The 16,819-nt window shown below is 53.7% G+C and overlaps 1 protein-coding gene across 3 annotated transcripts; it reads left to right on the top strand.

The window, feature by feature from the left end:
* The first annotated feature begins 5,438 nt into the window (after positions 1-5,438).
* TOB2 (transducer of ERBB2, 2) lies at positions 5,439-14,553 on the top strand. 3 transcript variants are annotated; one of them, XM_040595681.1, is made up of 3 exons: positions 5,439-5,920; positions 9,610-9,747; positions 10,137-14,553. In XM_040595681.1, the coding sequence occupies exon 3, from the start codon at positions 10,223-10,225 to the stop codon at positions 11,243-11,245; it is 1,023 nt and encodes a 340-aa protein (XP_040451615.1). In that variant the 5' UTR covers positions 5,439-5,920; positions 9,610-9,747; positions 10,137-10,222; the 3' UTR covers positions 11,246-14,553. The 3 variants fall into 3 exon arrangements, with proteins under 3 accessions (XP_040451615.1, XP_040451614.1, XP_040451616.1); XM_040595680.1 differs by lacking the exon at positions 9,610-9,747 and having other exon boundaries at positions 5,440-5,920; XM_040595682.1 differs by lacking the exons at positions 5,439-5,920; positions 9,610-9,747 and adding an exon at positions 7,029-7,225.
* The last annotated feature ends 2,266 nt before the right edge of the window (positions 14,554-16,819 follow it).

Below are 16,819 nucleotides of genomic sequence, written 5' to 3'. Positions count from 1 at the left end.
TTTTAATTCTTTTGTATAACAAGCATTTCTCTCCGGTTCATTCTGTGCCTGGCCTCTGGAGTTTTCTGGGGATGCACAGGATTACCCCAGCTAGAACTGCACAGTGGGTTATCTGGTTTCTGACACTGTCTGCTTATGGCCACGTGACCTTGCTACAAGGAGCTTCAGGGAATGGCTATTGCTTTTGTTTGCCTGTGATCCCAGCTGCTGATCATTTTGTCCCATAGCATGAGGATCGCTGAGCTTGTAACCCTTATCCTAGCTAATACGGCTGTGGATGTTGTTTCACCATGCAAACATCCAATCCCTTTCTAAAACCTACTAAGCTATTTGACTCGCTGTCCTGTTCTTGTGAATAAGTTAAAGCCTTCCCTGCTGTAACTGGAAACCAACTATTGTGTTCTAGGCTATTAGCCATATGCATGCTGAAAACCAGAGGTTGCTTGTTTGTCAAATACCGGTACAGGCTAAAAGCGGTCTGTTGGCTCAGCAGAGATCTGGGAACTGGTGCCTTCGTGCAGAAGCAGAACTGAGTTTCCTACTAGTATGTGTGCTCTGCAGATGGTTAAATTAGGGTCCTAGCTCAGCATGCCCTGTCTTAGTCTTCCACAGCCTAAGCAGAGTGTGCGCTACAGTAGCAGGATTCTCTTTGCACAGAGATGGGTGTGCAGAGCCTGTTCTATGCCTTTTCCAGGATTTCAGTTGTTCGCCTGAGGCTAGTACTGATTCCTTTACCTCTTTTCTGGCTTAAATACCTCTTTTACCTGCTCCAGCTATTTAGATGTTTCAGATAAGAGGGAAAACAAGCAGGCAAGTTGTGATCTTCCTTCACTTAAAGTAATTTTTTTCCTGCTGCAGCTGACTCTAGCTGTGACTGATCCTACAGTTCTCTCAGCTGCTCCTGCTTCTCCATCCCTCAGCTATTAATTCTGTCAGGTTTCTCTTCCAAGCTTTTTGCAGTCCTGAGAGTATCTGTACGTCTTCTTCCTTGCACCATGGTTTCCTTACACAGCTTCTGGTTAATTTTTAGTAACATGGATGCCATTTGCCAAGATGTTCAGAGCAAACTGGTTCTTTGGTTCCAGCAAACCCACTCTCTCAAAGCAGTTCTACCTGAATAAGCAGCTGCCTCTTGTTCCTGACTGGGAAGCCCATGTCAGAGCCATTATCAGCTGTGTTAAATTTGGTATTTCTTTAAAAGCAAGGCATGACATGCAGATTTTTTTGTACCTGGAACTTTATCACTTCAACCAGAATTTATCACTTGCTCTCCGTCAGGCCACCCGAATTATCATACTAGGAACGCAGAGGGTTTGTACATATTTTTTTCTTTCCCAGAAGTTTTTAAGATAATGAAAATTGCTTGGTGAAAGTAGAGGGAAATGAAGTTTAAATTATTTCTTTTGACTTGCAATTATTGCCACTGGTGCAGGGATCACTAGAAGATCTAATTTTAGAGCAGCCCTTGTTCCCGATCATTTAGCAGGATCAGCCAGGCAGGGGTTGCTATAGAGATACGAGTGTCCCCATCCCTTCCCCCACCCCAGAAACCGCTGAGCGTACTTACTTGGCACTCCCGGTGCCCTCGCTCTCGACTGCTGGGTATATCGGTCTGTATTCTGGCAGCAATGAGCATTAAGCTGCCATTTCTAGCTGTTCTGAGTCACTGGGCAGGTGGAGAGAGGGAGGGACAGGCTTTTTCCCCTTTGCCTTGTTTGCTTAGACAGCTGTGGGGAGAATGCCAAATGCTGCTGGTGCTCAGATCAGTTCAGCACCGCTGCCTTTCTGGTCTTTTCAGAGTGTGGATGGGACATTGCCCTGAAGCTGCTAATTCAGACGAGGGTAATGGATACAGTTAGGTAGCCCAAAAAACCTCAGCCTTGCATGTGTAGTAATGATTTCGGTTCACCAGCAAATGAAACCTAGGCATGGACCCTAGAAAAGTGCAGTATTTTTTACCTAAATGGATTTTAAAGTACTTGTCCGGTAGAAGATTTCCTGACAGTACTGGAGAGCAGAGCACATGCTAAAAGGGCAAGCTTCCCTGCAGGGGGGCAATGAGACAAGAGTGTCCTGCTGCTGAGTGCCTGCCAGGCTCTGGAAGGGCTTCATCAGACCTTGGAGTCTTAAGCAGCTTGATTCAGGGGCTTCCTGGCTGCCAGCTGTGAAGCGCTTGCATGACAACTGCAAGGGAGGAAGGGAGGGACAGTGGCAGCTGTGTGGCTGCTGAACTCTGTGGTGCTGCCTGCAAATCCTAATTGCACTGAGCTAATCCCTGCCATTACTTTTCCAGGTAGGGTTATTGCTTTTTTCTTCTTTAATCACATGAATACATTTACTTAGGTAATAAGTAAAAAATCCCTTTATTTCAAATATTTATATAGGGGAGGGGAACATGGGACCTCTTGGCCTGTTAAGTCATCAGCTTTTTGTTGTTAGTACTAAAAAGGCATCACCGTGTTCTGAAATGTGGATGTTCCCTATGATGTGCCTCTTCAGAACAACTACCAGCCTCAGCTACAACCGAACTCAGGAAATAGCTCTGTAACAACCTCTCTGGTCCTTTGCATCACCTAGACCTTGTCTTGACAAAGCATTACCTGTCTTTTAAAAAAAACCAAAACAACCCCCCAAAACCCCAAACAAACCAAAGGCAGGCAAAGGCCTGAAGTCTGCCTGTGAGGTTTCCTTGTGGGAGCCGTGTAGAGAAAATCCTGCCTCTGAAACCTTATCTGCACAGGAGCTGTTATTTTCTCGTTAAGGGGATCAGCTGGAGATGTTGTTTGCCCGTTTCAATAGCAGGAAAGAATTTTTCATTTCCTTGAGGCTGTCATGTGACATGAATGTAAAGAGGATTCAGGGTATGGCAGTGTTAATTATGCCCGATTATAACCTGACTGCCCTTCCTTGGCATTAAATAACCTAGCAAAATGCGCTCTGTCCTGGCAGCTTGGCGATTCCTCCCCTCGCTGCGCACACGTGATTCGGTAGCTTTGCTTTGACGTAATAGCCAAATGGCTGAGAATGCATGAGTGGATACTGTGACAGAATTCCTCTGCCTGCATGTGTACTGGGGCAACGCGATAATTAAAGGAGCATGGTCAAGGTGCAAGTATTTTAAAGAGCCCTAATGTGTAACACCCTCTTAGTAACACCTTATTAAAGCAACAATAGAATTTTAGAAATGTAATTGCCATTTTTTTCTTAATGATGCTAAAAATAGCGCAGTCATTTTAATTTACTGATCTCTGGCTGACAGCATGATTTTGTTTCCAGCAAAGCGAGGGAGTATTAGAAAAAAAAAAAAGTGTTCTTTTGTAACTAAATTCCTTTTAAACTAGGAGTGATGAAAATAAGGCTGCTCATAATAGCTCTCATAAATCTTCCCCTTCTCTTCCTTCCCCTTCCCCTGCAGAAAAAGAAACAACTTCAAAAGTTGTTGGGTTTTTTCTTTAATCAGTGGGAAAATGAGAAGGACAGCTGCTGTAGCACCATGGCTAGGAAGGAGAGCATTAACAGATTTCTTGGTGCATGCTGATGACTGGCTTCGAAAGAAGTCATCTTCAGCAGCAAGGGCAGTACCTGAGGTAAAGGGATACTGAGTGAGGAAGGACAAACCAAACCCAGAAGATGCCTGAGGGTTGTTGTGGAAGCAGGGCAAGAGAGGAACTTTGTATTTTTGCACATTTTCTCAGGAATTCTTCATAACAAAGGCAAACAGGACATTTCACAGGCCAAGCAAACTACCTCTGCTGCAACAGGGACTGTGGTAGTGGCTTTGTTACTGAGACCGCTTCTCCCTCCCTGGTCTGCTTGTGTCAGCTCTGAAGAAGATGCCTGACACGTGGCTGGGAGAGCCTGGAAACGCATTCTTGGTGTCCTTTCTGTTTGTTTGGATCTTTACTTGGATCAAAAGCTGCCTTACGCATGGATAGAGAGCCCTTTGAAAGTGGTGCCTGTCCAAGGCGATGGCCTTGGACTGTAAAATACACAGCATGTAGGTGCTGGCAGGTATTTTTTTATCTTTGTTTTCCTTAGAACTAGTGTTAAGTCTGGTTTAACACAGAGAGCGCAGAGCTGCGTGTGCTGGCAGCCAGCACCCTTTAAACATGGCAGTATTATACATGAGAAAAATACAGCCAGCACCGTAACGCTTTGCTGCACGTGGCTGCTTTAGGGGACTATTTGTTATTGTGCCCGGTATTGCCTTCTACCCCAAAGCAAGTTCACTTGGGTTTGCTTCGTTGTTGAGTTTTACTTGCAGAAGAAAAAGCTGTGCGGTGCTAGGTGAGGGCTGCCGGCTTGCTAGCAGGCAGCAGAGGCTCAGCCCGTGGGGGAGCAGGTGCCCCCCCATCCGCCGGTGCCTCAGGCCGGTGCCTAGGTGGCCCTGGGAGCGATGATCTCCATGGCTGGCCTATTCCCAGGGCAGCAGGCAACGCCGGTTTGCGTAGCCGCCCCGCCGGAGCCCCGGGACAAGCCGCGGCCGCCCTGGCGACTACAACTCCCGGCGCCGCCACGCCCGGCGCCGCCCCCCTGCGCACACCCCCTCGGCTCACTGGCTGAGGCAGCGCACCAATCCGCAGCCGCCGCCGGGTCCGGCCAGCCAATGAGAAAGCTGTTGCTAACACGCCGCTGTTATTTTTAGCATGGCTGTCGCTCGCACACCTTGCAGGTCCCTCCTCTCCGCCGCGGCCGGGCCGGCCCTCTGCTGAAGGCGGAGGCGCACGGACGTGCGACGACAAAGTAGTCCCCGGGTTGTGCTCCGCGGGGAGGGGAGAGCGGTGCTGGCGGGGCCGAGGCGATCTCCTTGCAACGGGGTGCTGGGCACGGGGCAGTAGGGGTGGTTTGTGCTTGCTCCTGCCCTCCCTGTGGTGACACTGGTAAGCCTTGCCCCGTTGTCCCCGGAGGCGATGGGCCCGCCCCCCACCGTGTCGCAGGCCCGGGAATCCCGAGAGGTTTGCAGTGTGGGAAGGAGCCGAGGTTGCCAGTTCTCCTCGCACCCTTCTGGGGGAAAGCTGTCCTGCCCGTGCCGTTAGTGGGGCTCGGGGCTTCCAGTGCAGGAGTTCTCGGAAGACATCGCCCGCCTGTTCCCTCTCGCTGCCCGCATCACCCGGGGCCCCTGTCATCCCCCAGGGCCGGTACTGTCACGGAGCCGGGGCATGAACAGCACCAGGCCCTCTGGCCTTCTGTGGTGACTGCTGCCGAGTACACGTCGAGGAAAAAATGCCGGCCGCTTCCTGCCCTCTCCGCTCCCGTTCAATCACCTCGCTGTGAGCCCCTCCCCGCCTCAGGCTAAGCCGCTTGGGGAAATCCTCAGGTCAAGCCTCATCCCCGCTAAAGCCCCTGTCCCTTCCTTCCCCTGGCGCCCAGGGTTGGGGCAGCCCTCGGTGCCACGCGGCTGGCAGCGCCCCCCGCTGCGGCTGCTGCACCGGCAGCGGGGACACAGAAAAGGAATTAAACCGCCCCTCGTCCCCGGGGCGCTGCGGGCGGCGAGGCCGAGCAGGCGGCGAGGGGCGGGGAAGTAGTTCCGGCCCGCCTTCCGCGACCGCATCACGCTGGGCGGGAGCGCGGATCCCTGCGCGGGGTTGCTAAGGGTGAAAGTTTGCCGTGAGTTGGCTCACTTGGGGCCAGGGCGCGGGTGGCTGCGGGGTGGCGGGTCGAGGGGAGGTGGCGGCGACGACAACGACGGCGACGACACAGGCACTGGTACCCGTACCCCCACCTCTGGGCGTTCCGCACCGCCTTCGGCCCGCTCTGCAGCCCCCGGGCCCGCCCCGCGGAGGAACCGCACCGCCGGGGATAAGACGAGGGAGGGGACGGGACGGGGCAGAGACCTGCACGCACTGTCCGGGCAACTGCCGGCAGCGCCCACGGCCCCCAGCAGCCGCCACCAGCTGCCGGCCCTGGAGCCGAGGACGAAGTAAGTGGGGCCGGGAGTGCTTCCCTTCCCTTCCCTTCCCCCCCCCCCCCCCCCCCTTCATCCTTGGGCCGAGTGTTCCCAGCCCACATCCCCTTTGTGGGCTCGGCCTGAGCGGGCTCATTGCCCTGCTCCCCGCCCGGGAGTAATTTGTCCGTCTGTGGAGCGACTGTGCAGCTGCGGGCCCCGGGTGGGGGATCAATGGGGCTTCGGGGTGGTGGGTGTGTGCGAAAGTCATTAGGTCGGTGACGCTTTGCAGTGCCCCAGTTCACCATTTTGTTTGGGCCCCCTCTAGCCGTATGGGGGGATGGGGTGCGGCTCAGTCCCAGCAGCCCCGAAAAGGGCAGGCTGGGCCCGGGGGTGGCGGTGGGCTGCCAGGGCTGCCGGGGGGGGGGTGGTGGTGTCACCGGGGTGTCTCCCTTCCCGCACGGCGGATCCAGCTCCTGCGGCTCCGGGGCGGGAGGGGGGAGAAGCCCGGCGACAACAAAGGCGCTGCTGGGGCCGGGCTGGGCTGTACCCCACACGCCCCCACCCCCCTCCCCGATCCTGCAGGCCTTGGGGTCCGCCGCCGTGCCCCGCCGGTGTGCGGGGCCGGGAGCTCGCCTTTGGCGGGGAGACCCACCCCCCCTCCGCCGAAGGGCTCTGTTGGGGACCTTGTTTGCGACCCTGCGTGCCCCACCGGCGGGACGGGGACAGGCAGCGGGGGAGGGGACGGACGGACACGGAGCTTGTGGCCTCCTAGACTCCGTCCTACGGCCGTGGGGCGAGGGGCGGCCGCTGCGGGGTGGGGACGCGCCTGCCCGTCCCTGCCGGGAGGGGGGGAAGGGAAGGGAAGCGGGGGGCGGCTGCCCGGCGGGCCCGAGCGCCGGGCGGTGGGGCGTGTTCCCGTCGTGGGCAGCGCCAGGGCGGGCGGGCCGCCAGGGCGCATGTGCTGTGGAAAATTTTGCGCCCTGCCCCGGCGGGGAGAGCGGCGGGCCGGGCCGGCCGCGGGGCGCCGCGGGAGGCGTAGTCCAGGGGCGAAGTAGGTCGCGGGGCGTGAGGGGGGGCGAGGACTGCAGCTCCCAGGGTGCCCCGCGGCGGGGAGGGGGCGGGCACGGGGGTCACCGGGAATGGCCGCTCTCCCGGGGCCGGCCGGCCGGGTCACCGGGAATAGCCGCTCTCCTGGGGAAGGGGGCGGCCGGCCGCCCGCCTCGGGTCGGGGCAGCCCCTCCGCCGCCCGTGGAGGGGGGGCGGGAAAGGACCTCCGTTCCGGACCGGCAGGGCCTGCTGCGGGGCCACGGGTCGCCTGGCAGACGGGGAACGCCGCTGGTGAGGGTGAGGCGGGGCCCAGGCCTCCGCCAGGAGCTGGGAGGGATATTCACAAGGTCACCTGCCGTGTTTGCCTGGCGAGGAGAAGAGGGCATCGTTCCCGTGTTTGGTCTCCTCTGATGCAAGCGGCTGTTCGGTCGCTCTCCTTCGGCACATCGCCGTGCTGGTAGCCGGGGGGTCTGGGGGGCTCCTGCCTTCCCTCCGCAGAGCAGAGGAGCAGCCCTTTGTTCCCTGCCGGCACCTCGGTGTGCTGCCCGTGGTACGAGTAAGCCTTTACTTGGAAATGCCGGCAACGTGGGCAAGCCTCTCTTTATGGAGTGCTTGCCGAATGCTTTTTACAACTGATATTTAGTTGGTTTTTGTCTTGGTGCCGTGATGCTCCAGTTGTTGTTTTATTATTATTATCACATCTTGGTGCAGTAGAAGGAGATCGAGAGGGTCCTACTGGAGCACGTCTTACCATGTCAACAACCTGAGAGGAGTCAGTGGTGTCTCTGACTCTTTGTGCCTTCTGCAAGTATCGGCTGTGTGCAGCTACCTTGGCATCTGTTGGTATTATTAAGCAAATCAACTTGCCTCTTTCATAATCAAAGTACAGAGTATTTCCCTTTTAGGAAGGGGGAAGTACTTCTTAAAGAAAAGAAAAAAACAATGAGGCAACGGTTTATAATTGTATCTCCTCATTGTTTTCTGCAGGTTGGTGAGGATATGCGCTGCTCAAAGTGTGTTGAGGTGTTTGTGTTGCAAATAAGGTGGTAACAAATTCTGGCCTTTGCTTCTTTCCCAGTCTGCAATTTCTAATTTTTTAATAGATTTCAGATCTGGATTAGAATTTATCACATGAGATGAAAAGATTTACAAACTGGCTGTTTGTTCTCTTCCTGCTTAACTTGCTGAGATCCCAGACCGTCCTCTTGGATGCGTCAAAGCCAAAGGAGTGAGAGGGCTCCATGTAATCTGCCCCTTGAGGTAGTATGGGCCATCTAAGTTGTTAACACTTAGGTGTGCTCTTCTAGGGGTTTGCTTCATGCCGTTTTCTCTGGAAAATGCTCTGTCTCCATGCTGAGACTCTTGCCTTCTGAAAATGGCTTCTCCTTGCTGTTCTCTGAAAAACTCTGGTTGCTTATTTCTCATCTGTTCTTATTTGAGCTTAGTCAGGTCTCTGTGACCTAACAGAAGTTGTTAACACTACAGTAATTCCTTAAAGCAGGTTTTAAAGGCAAGACTTCTTTCTCTCTTTTCTATCCCCTCCTTCCTGTGCTTTTTCTTGTTGCCGAGTCAAACCCGGAGGGAATTCCTTCCAGAACCAACCTCCTTGTTGGCAGACTTGAGGTGTGGGATCTGTTTCTGGTTACCGTAATTCTAAAGCCAAGCCTCTTTGAACTCAGACTAGTACAAGAAAAACGTAGTATCTGCCCCTGCTTTTTTGTAATGAAGCCTCAAAATATTTGAGAGTGTCTTTTAAAAATTTATTTAATCCTTCTTGTCCGCTAAACTAGACCAAGCAAAGAAGTCTGGTCAGTTTTTTCTTCCTCCTGACCTAGGCCAGGGTGGATGCCTGGTTGTGCTGCTGGGATTCCTGGTTTTCCAGGGGAATGCTGACACAGTATGTTTGTACTCCATCCCCACCCCCAAAAAATTGGCACACACTGTAAACATTGGCTTGAGCGCTGCGTGAGAGCATCCCTGAAGCCCATTTTAGGAGGACAGTTGAACACAGTGTGTCTGTTTGAGCAAGGTGAGGGCAGCTGAAGACAGAGCAGCCTGTTGACTAAGCTGCCAATTAAAAACTGGATATTCTGCTTCCCTCTGGAGAGGCGTGGAGGCTACTGGAAGTGCGCTTCCTCTTAAAATATCTGTGGGATTCATTTTCTTTGGATGGGTGACAGAGCTTGGTGCTGACCTACCTGAGGGGTTTTTTTGTACCCAGACGAACATTGCAAATCTGTGTATAATTGGGAGAGCTGAGTGTTGTGGTTTTGCATTGTGCTTTTGTGGGCTCCTTCCACTTCAGAGACTTCCTTGGGAGAGAGGGAGGATTACTTCAGTCTTTGGCAAGCAATTTCAGCTTTTTATTAAGTAGGTACCTGATCCTGGCAGAGCTCATCTTCCCTCTGTGCAGGGATAAGCGATGTGAACTGTATTGGACAGGCTGTTGGCGTGCCTGTGCTTTGTGACCCTGTGCGCATTTCCTGTCCCTCTCTTCCCCCCTCAGCTGAATTAAACTGGGATTTTAGCCCTGCAGCTAGGCAGAGCCTCAACTGGGTACACTTATTAAGAAGATATGAGCCTGCAAGTCAAGGGGATAGTAAACATGGACTGGCAGCTGGTGCCTGAGCACCCTCCCTCGCTCCTTCTTGTCCCTTATGCACTTGTGCCAGCAGGACGCAGCACCTGGCACAACCACCTGGCCTCCCAGACAAGAGGCTGGCCCTGCAGTCCTGAGCCTGAGTGGATCTCTGCACAAGTTGCTGAGCGAGTCACAAGTCTGGTGCACTTATGTTCTGGAGAGGCCTGTGCAGGTGAGCTGTGCTGGAAGCAGCTGAGTGCCAGGGCATAGAGAGGTGTGTTAGATGTGCTGAAGTAGCTCTGCCAGAGCAGACAGTTAGCCTGCTGGGTTTCAGTAGTGGTACTTGGCAGCAAGGTTAGTATAACGTACGTATCGGTGTGCGGGTAGTAGCTACACCCTTGTTTCTCCAGTAGAGGAGCAGGTAGACTCCCTTCCCACCAGCATCTCTCTGTTTTGAGGGCCAGTAGATTTGGGGTGACCTTCCTAGAGAGCGTTGCTGCTTGTTAAGTGTTAAGACTGCTCATTCTGCTTTTGTTAATGAAAAGGCATGGCTGTTTATGCCAACAGGTCAGAGCTGTTGTGTTCTCTTGTTTTCATCCATCCTTTTCTCTCTTTCCCTAGGTTTATTTGGAGCCAAATCTTGTCTATGCGTGTGTCATTTTGTCTCTTTTAATACGCTGCCCTGACTTGCTTGCTGCGAAGGGAGTATGCATCTGGAGATCAAAGTTGCTCTTAACTTCATCATCTCATACCTGTACAACAAGCTTCCTCGGAGGCGGGCAGACCTGTTTGGTGAGGAGCTAGAGCGCCTGCTGAAGAAGAAATATGAGGGTCACTGGTACCCAGAGAAGCCTCTGAAGGGATCTGGCTATCGCTGTGTTCATATAGGGGAGACGGTGGATCCGGTGGTGGAGCTGGCAGCCAAGCGGAGTGGCCTGGCTGTGGATGATGTGCGTGCCAATGTGCCGGAAGAGCTGAGTGTCTGGATCGATCCTTTTGAGGTTTCCTACCAGATCGGTGAGAAGGGTTCTGTTAAGGTCCTCTACCTGGATGACAGCGAGGGCTGCAGCGCTGCAGAGCTGGACAAAGAAATCAAGAGCAGCTTCAACCCTGATGCCCAGGTATTTGTCCCCATCGGCAGCCAGGACAACTCGCTGTCCAACTCTCCGTCCCCCTCCTTCGGCCAGTCACCTAGCCCCACCTTCATCCCTCGCTCTGCCCAGCCCATCACTTTCACCACTGCCACCTTTGCTGCCACAAAGTTCGGCTCTACCAAGATGAAGAAGGGTGGGGGAGCTGGAGGAGGGGGCAGTGGAGCAGGGGCTGGGCAGCAGCCGAGGATGGTCAGGTCTCCCACCACCAACCTGCTGAAGCACAAGGGCCTCTCCCTGTCTATGCACTCTCTGAACTTCATCGGGAGCGCTGGGAGCCAAGCCCCACAGTCACAGCTCTCCCCCAACGCCAAGGAGTTTGTTTACAACGGCGGGTCGCCGGGAGCCAGCAGTCTCTTCTTCGATGGTGTTGCCAGTGAGAGCCAGGCCAGCAGCATGCCACCGGCATCGCAGTTCAACACCGGCACGGGTGGTACCTTTGATATGGCTCAGGTCTTCGGTGGCAGCACCAGCAGCCTCTTTTTGGAGAAGTCTCCCTTTGTGGAAGGACTCAGCTACAACCTGAATGCCATGCAGTATCCCAGCCAGTCGTTCCAGCCTGTCGTCCTGGCCAACTGAACACAAGGAAGGAGAGTATTCTGGGGCGGGGAGGGGGAGGGGGGGAAAACAAGAACAAAACGAAAAAGAGGGAGAGAAGAAAAATAGAAATATACAGAAAATATTCAAATCCTATAAATATAGCTTCTTGGGAAAAGAGAGAGCCCAGTGTTGTTGCGCTGTGCTGGCAACGCTCCTGAAGCACTGACTTGTTTTTTAACTCAGTCCCTGTGCTTTTTTCCTACTCACTTTTTTACTGCTTAAATGAGTCTTGGGATTTTTTTGGTTTGTGTTCCCCCTTCCCCCAGTCCAGGACCGGTGCAACCAGTAAGTCACAATGCTCTTGATTCCCTGCACCCACCACCCCCCAGCGCTGGACACAGGGCCCTTCTAACCTGGGTGTAGGGGTGTCTTCGTACCACCTCGCTGGAGGAGGGACAGGGAAAGGATGAGTCAGTGTTAGTGGAGATACACGCTTTTGTTGCGTGCTAGCCAGAAATGGGTGGGTGAACTTGCTTTTTCTGTTACGGCTCTGCGTGTAGACGGAGAGCATCTACTGTGCCCACGGGTGTAGGCCGTTGTGCTGTTGTAGCTCCAGCCTGGGCTGGCGTCAGCCGTTCTGTCTGTGTGCTGAAAAGCACTAACTCTTCTCCTTGACCACCTCCCAGCACGTAGCAGGGAGGGCAGAGCGTTACCGTGAAATGGCTTCTTCCTGCTCCCTTCTTCATCTACACTTCCAGCCGTGGCTGTAGGAGGACGGCGCTTTGAGTGGGTATTGTCCCCTTCCGCATGTGATTGAGGGGGCCTTTCTCTGTCCTCTTGGGGCTGGCCAGTCACTGGGTGACAGCCTGTGCTGTGCAAACATCACCTGCCTGTCCCTGCAGCTGGGGAGGTGGTGCTAAGCCAGGTGACCCCACTTGGATCCTGCCCCACTTCCCAGATGTTCTCCCCAGGAGCAGGCACCAGCATCCACCTGGGGTGGCGTCTGAGGTCTGAGTTCTCATTTCCTGATGTGAATTCATCATCTTGTCTCTGAGCAGGAATTCCTTCCTTTTTAGTTAGCGAGGCAGCACCACTTTTGAGGAAGAGAACGGGCTATGTTGTTGAAGCCACTCTTGAGTGGTGGCACAATGGTTTGTGCTTTCAGCCCTGGTATACACCTAAATCCCTTCCCCAGCCCTTCTGGAGGAGTGGGAGGAGGTGGCCGTTCTGGAAGGGAAGCACCTAGTGTAAGCTCATCGTTCCAGCTAGATCATGTCAGTGCAGGTGGTGGCAGGCTTAGACCAGAGCAGGGACAGGCGCTCCGAAGGCAAGCGGCTATCCCAGCGTGTGCCTCCCCACTGCAGGGCTGGGATCCAGGAATGTCCCTGCAGCTTCCCCCAGGACAATGTGCTGCAAGTCGTCAGGTGTTCGCAGCTTTTCAGCTGGGTTGCTTCTGTGTCAGGGACCCCAAAGCTCACCTTCGTAGGAAGCCTAAGGAGGGCTACTTCTTGCCTAGGCAAAGTGGAGACCCTCTAGGTGGGAAGGAGGTTTCCTTGGAAGCTGTGGTGGGAATATGGAAGTGTGCAAAGAGGATAGAGATGGAGATGATGAGACTCCAGTCTTTGAAGTTCTCAGTTTAAAAGATAAATAAGCTCACTTGCTGCCTCCCAGACTTGAGGTTTGGTATTCTTTGGATGTCTTTGGAGCACCCTCTGAAACCCACTTCTGTATGTGTTGAACCAATGTGCTCTACCAAGACATCCCTGTTTCAGTGGAGATGGGCTTGAACTTGAACTTTTCCCGTTCCTTTCCCTCAACCTGAAATGAAGGCACTTCAGCCTTCTTGTAGTTGTGTTGCCAATGAGCCTTTGCAGACGTAACGGGCTGTCCCGGGGAGGCTGCCACTGCCCGGAGCTCTTCTAGGAGAGCCTCCAGCACACCCTTCCCCTTGCTGGGTGACTGGGGAGGACACAGTCCTGACCTCATGCCCGGTGCAGGTTCCCGAGCAGGTTGCTTGCCGTTGAGCTGTGACCAGTGCAGGTGGGCCAGGAGAGTGGAGCCCAGCTAGCTTCCCTCAAACCGGCGCCCGTGGCCTCAGCCCTCAGGTTTCCAGGCTAGGTTGAGTTCTGAGGAATGGCCAAGCTGTTGGATTTCCCTTGTTTCTTTTTGGGTTTTTTTCTTTTTAAACCCCTACTTACGGACTTTACTACTGCCACCCCGTCCTTCTCCCCAGGAGTGTGCTGCTGAATGCCAGCCCACTTGCCACACTGGATTGAGGGGTGCTCAGCCCCAATGGTGGGACCCAGTCCAGTTGCCCCCCACTGTCCCTGCATCTGGTGAAGCCATCTGTGAGCCACCGCCATGGGACAGCGTGCTCTCCTCTGGCACAGGGAGGGAGGGGAGAGGTGGGAACGCCCCCCAGCCACCCGCTTATCTGTGTGAAGCTTTGATGCCGCTTTGCCCTGCCACACGTATTATACCTGCTTTAAAAACAGTGGTGTGAGTGGAAGGAGGAAAAGAGGAGGGACCAACCTCTTTGTAACTTAAAAGGAAAAAAGCGTGCTTCAGAAATGTTCCTCCAGCATCAGGCAGCAATGGAAACTAATGGCCTTTTCAGGTCTTTTCTAGTCTTGGATGTAGGCGTTCAGCTTCAATTTTATTTTTTAAAAACCTGCACTAATTTACCTGGTTTCTTAGGAAGAGAAGAGAGAAATTTTTTTTTAACTTTTATTTTTTATGGGTTTGTGTTCTTTTTGTTGATGTCTGTTTGTATTTGAATAATTTGCTACATTTGTAAAATGTAAGAGGTATATATAATATATGTATATTTCTAACGTAAAAAAACTGTAATTTTTTTCTTTTCAAGATTTTTTCTTAAAAAGAGGAGAGAAAAATATTTTTTCAGGAAAAAAACTTAAAAAAAAAAGAAGTGGTGAAGATTCCTTTCTCCCCACTCAGCCTCCCTCCTTTCCCTCCTGCCCCTCTCCAAGGAGTGAATTGACAGTTGCCTTGCGGGAGAGAGGGAGTGAAAGAGGACAGAAATCTGGATGTATCTGAGCGGAGGGTTTCTGCGTGTGCTCTGCTTGGGTTCCTGAGAAGGGGGCTACTGAGAGGGGGAACCAGGGGGTTGCTGTCTTTCTTTTTTTTCTTTTTTTTTTTTTCTTTAGCGAAGGAGGAATACAATCAAGAGTTTTGTATTCAGAATGTTGTGCAATATTTTGGAACAGGACATTGGTGTGTCTACAGATTTAGTTAAAAACAAAAAAAAAAACAAAGGTTGATCAAATCTGTACAGTTTCTATTGTTCCAGATTTTTTTAAGTTTGTATTAAAAGCATGATATAATAACCAGTTGTCATGTGGTGTGTGCTCGGTGGGGAGAGAGCACCTCTGCCCGGCCTGTTCCTGGGCAGAGGGGGACACAGCAGCCCTCCCTGCCTGCCTTCGGATGAACCTGTGCTTGGCGTCTTCCTCTTGCGGGCCAGGTCGCTGGTTTGTGGCGTGCCCAGCACAGGTTTCGTTGTGCTAGGAATAGCCGGGTGATGCCCAGGCTTGCGCAACACGGTGAGGGCAGCCGTCTCTGACCTCTTGCCGTGCCAGGAATAGCAGCAGCTTAGGAAGAAGTGGTGGTGTGCCTGGCCTTCCCGGGTCCTGCTGTGATTCAGCTCCCTTGGGAGGTGGGGAGGGGAGGGAGCAGGACTCTGCCTTTGGTGCATTGTGCCTCTGGCGGGGGGCCGGGGGGTCAGTCAATCAGCAGTTCCTAAAATACCCAGCTTCTGTGGCAGCTTGCCAGGGCCATCACCTGTGGGTCCAGGCTGGGATCTGCCTGGTGCCATTGCAGAGTAGAGGAGGCCTTCCTTGGGCCACGATTTCTGCAGAAGGGGTGCTGGGGGGGGGTTGGTTTCTCTGCTGAAACCAGTTTGGGTTTATCCTGGGGTATCTCGAGTACTTGATAAGTAAAGGAAGCCTCAAGATGCATGTGCATATCCTCCCTACTGTGAATGTTCATCCAAGGTGACTTCTCGTAGCAGGGTGGGCTCGAGGCTGGATATGAGAAAAGCGGCTATGATGGTCTGATTTTTCTTTCTAACCTCTTGTTGCTCAGCTTTAATCAGAATTTCTGTCAGAGGGAGCTGCACCTTTTTAGCAAAACAAGATGAGATGGCCCCTCTGTGCAGAGGAAGATGCTGAAATGCCTGTCTCGGCCCACATGTGCTGAATGGCTGTGTGACCCAGCTTCCTCAGACCCACTGTGTTCCTGCTGCCTCCTGCTCAAGGGGAGGCTTGCAGCTCCCCACACCGCCTCCTTAAAAAGCTGTTGAAGGGAGCTGCTCTGAATGTACTTGAGGAAACCAAACGTGGAGTTGATGCTGGCTGCTGGCTCTCGCTAGCTATACTTGCCCACACCCCCTCAGCCCATCTAGCCTGAATTTCTTCCTGGAAGAGCTCGAGCTGCTTTGCCCTTGGCTTTGCGAGCCCTGGGAGCTGGGCTGCTGCTCGTGCCTGCTGCACGCCACGTGACTGTCACACTCTGCTAAGCAACAAAACTATTTTTTTCCCCTTTGTGTCTCAACCCCCTTGTAATCATTTATCTAAAGCATGCACAAACAGTTGCCCTTAGACATGTTTCTGGAAATGGAAAATCAAGGGTGAGTATGTGCCATCCTGATCCTTGCCCTGCATTTGCTGGGCTGTGGCGCAGGGAGGCACGGAGCCTTTCCCTTTACGGGCGCAGGTACGCTGAGCAGTAGGCCCTGCAGTTAGTTTGCAGCGACTAGAGAAAAGGCTTAGTACAGGCGCGTTCCTGCTGAGCCACTTGCCCCTGTGCTGTCTCGGGGAGCCTGAAGGGTGTGGGGAGGTGAAACACCCGCCTGGAAGCTGTGCGCAGGGACAGGCATCGGCCCTCCATCAGACTTCGGAGAGGAAAGGTGCTGGAGCCCTGCGCTCGGCTGGTGCGGGGTGGCACCTGGCCGTGGGGACATTTGCCGTGTGTTTGGGCAGCGCCCCAGTTGGTCCGCAGGTAGGGTGCTCCAGCAAGGCACAGCAAGAAGGTGGGACTTGTTTCCTGAAACCTCCAGTGTGAGGGGCACGGGGGTGGCGGCCAGACAATCGACACAGGGGACTGCGTTATTAAGGGGGAACTCACAGCTTGAGTCACTGAGCAGATCAGCTGCTGCCTGAAAGGAGGAGACAACTTGGGTAGAAGATGCCACGCTTCAGCCTTGGGCTTTGCAGTCTGGGACAGCAGCAGTTTCTGACACAAACGGGGCTGTTCTGGGGGGTGGGGGCGGGGGGGCCTTACGCAAGTGTGAGTAACTGGCAGTAAGGCAGCTGTGCCCTGGGCTGTCTTACGTACAGGCCCAGCAAAAGAGCCTGAGTTTGCTCCGGCGGGAGAGCATCTCCCACTGCCCCAGAGGCTTCTGGAGATTTGGGATTATTGGGATTGAGTAACACGGTGCAAACACCACCGACAGCGGGTGCCTCCCCTGCCTCAGCGCTTGCTGACGTGCCAGGACCGAGGTGGAAAAACACTGCCGGTGGGAGGGCCGGGACCTGCTGAGTCCTTGGCATCCCTGAGGAGTGCTCCTGCCAGTGCCACCTGCTCCCTGCTCAC

The sequence above is a fragment of the Falco naumanni genome, chromosome 5, assembly GCF_017639655.2.
Source record: "Falco naumanni isolate bFalNau1 chromosome 5, bFalNau1.pat, whole genome shotgun sequence".
Lineage (NCBI taxonomy): Eukaryota > Metazoa > Chordata > Aves > Falconiformes > Falconidae > Falco > Falco naumanni.
Note: the sequence above shows the minus strand (reverse complement) of the source record. Positions and strands in the feature narration are given on the sequence as shown.

What these genes read in the sequence shown, in the direction of transcription:
- TOB2 (XM_040595681.1), top strand. Translation starts at nt 10,223, where the DNA reads ATGCATCTGGAGATCAAAGTTGCTCTTAACTTCATCATCTCATACCTG.